At 46.8% G+C, this 850-nt stretch overlaps 1 protein-coding gene across 1 annotated transcript in view; it reads right to left on the bottom strand.

The window, feature by feature from the left end:
* The window catches only part of LOC127751070 (apolipoprotein D-like), a gene marked incomplete at its 3' end in the record, with an annotated part of 28,844 nt that extends 28,210 nt beyond the window's left edge, over positions 1 to 634 (bottom strand). Inside the window, 1 exon segment of the mRNA XM_052274047.1 lies at positions 114 to 634. Coding sequence (XP_052130007.1) covers positions 114 to 227 — 114 coding nt within the window.
* Between the last annotated feature and the right edge of the window lie 216 nt (positions 635 to 850).

Below are 850 nucleotides of genomic sequence, written 5' to 3'. Positions count from 1 at the left end.
GAAAGATGTGCACACACACGCCTCTTGCAATAGACAAAAGTTGTCCTAGCCATTGAGAGAATAGCTTAGCAGTAAAACTCACCCGTAATTTACTTGTCTTGTGAGTGACCTACCCGAGATACATTGAAGTGTTTCACAGCGTCCTTCGTAGGGCACTCTCCAAACCGTAGTCCTAATCCGAGGGCACTTGCCAGCAAACTCGTGACAAGTACGAGGAGTTGACGCATGGTGTACGTTTCAGGCTCACTTTGCCAGCCACCAGCTCTGGCACTGCGCAGTTAAATAAATTCTTAAGCCGAAGGCCACAATGAGGTCCGTGCCGGACGCAAGACAGGGGGGTTAGCACTTCGACACGGCGCTGAATTGCGCAATAAACGACATAGCCGATTACTGGGTCATGCTCCCGCATGCTAGCAATGTGTTCGTTCCATTGCGTGCGGAATAACGTGGCAGAAATCACAGCGCACAGAAACAAGTGCACGCAGTGCACTCAAAATGTAAAAGGACAATTTTCTTCCTACAAAGGAAACGTTGCCGTGCACATCCAGACCGGATGCAACTTTGTGCCCAGAACTGGACAAATTATGTAAAATGTTTTTCAACACCTAGAAAAACGAAAAGTTATCACAACCGTCCGATGGTTGTGAGAACCAAGTTTTAGGGTCGAGCAGGGACAACCATGAAATATGGCTGAATCAACAATGTCTATATTGTTAGATTTATACAGTTGTGAAGACAGGGATGGGGTCAGTAGTAATACCGTACCCTGATCAAACGGATCCAGATCAAATGCACCCCCTCCCCCCCATTAAATGGGATATTACAATTATTCTGCACCCAGAACTGGACT

This window comes from Frankliniella occidentalis, unplaced genomic scaffold (assembly GCF_000697945.3).
Source record: "Frankliniella occidentalis isolate FOCC.00 unplaced genomic scaffold, Focc_3.1 Scaffold330, whole genome shotgun sequence".
Lineage (NCBI taxonomy): Eukaryota > Metazoa > Arthropoda > Insecta > Thysanoptera > Thripidae > Frankliniella > Frankliniella occidentalis.
Note: the sequence above shows the minus strand (reverse complement) of the source record. Positions and strands in the feature narration are given on the sequence as shown.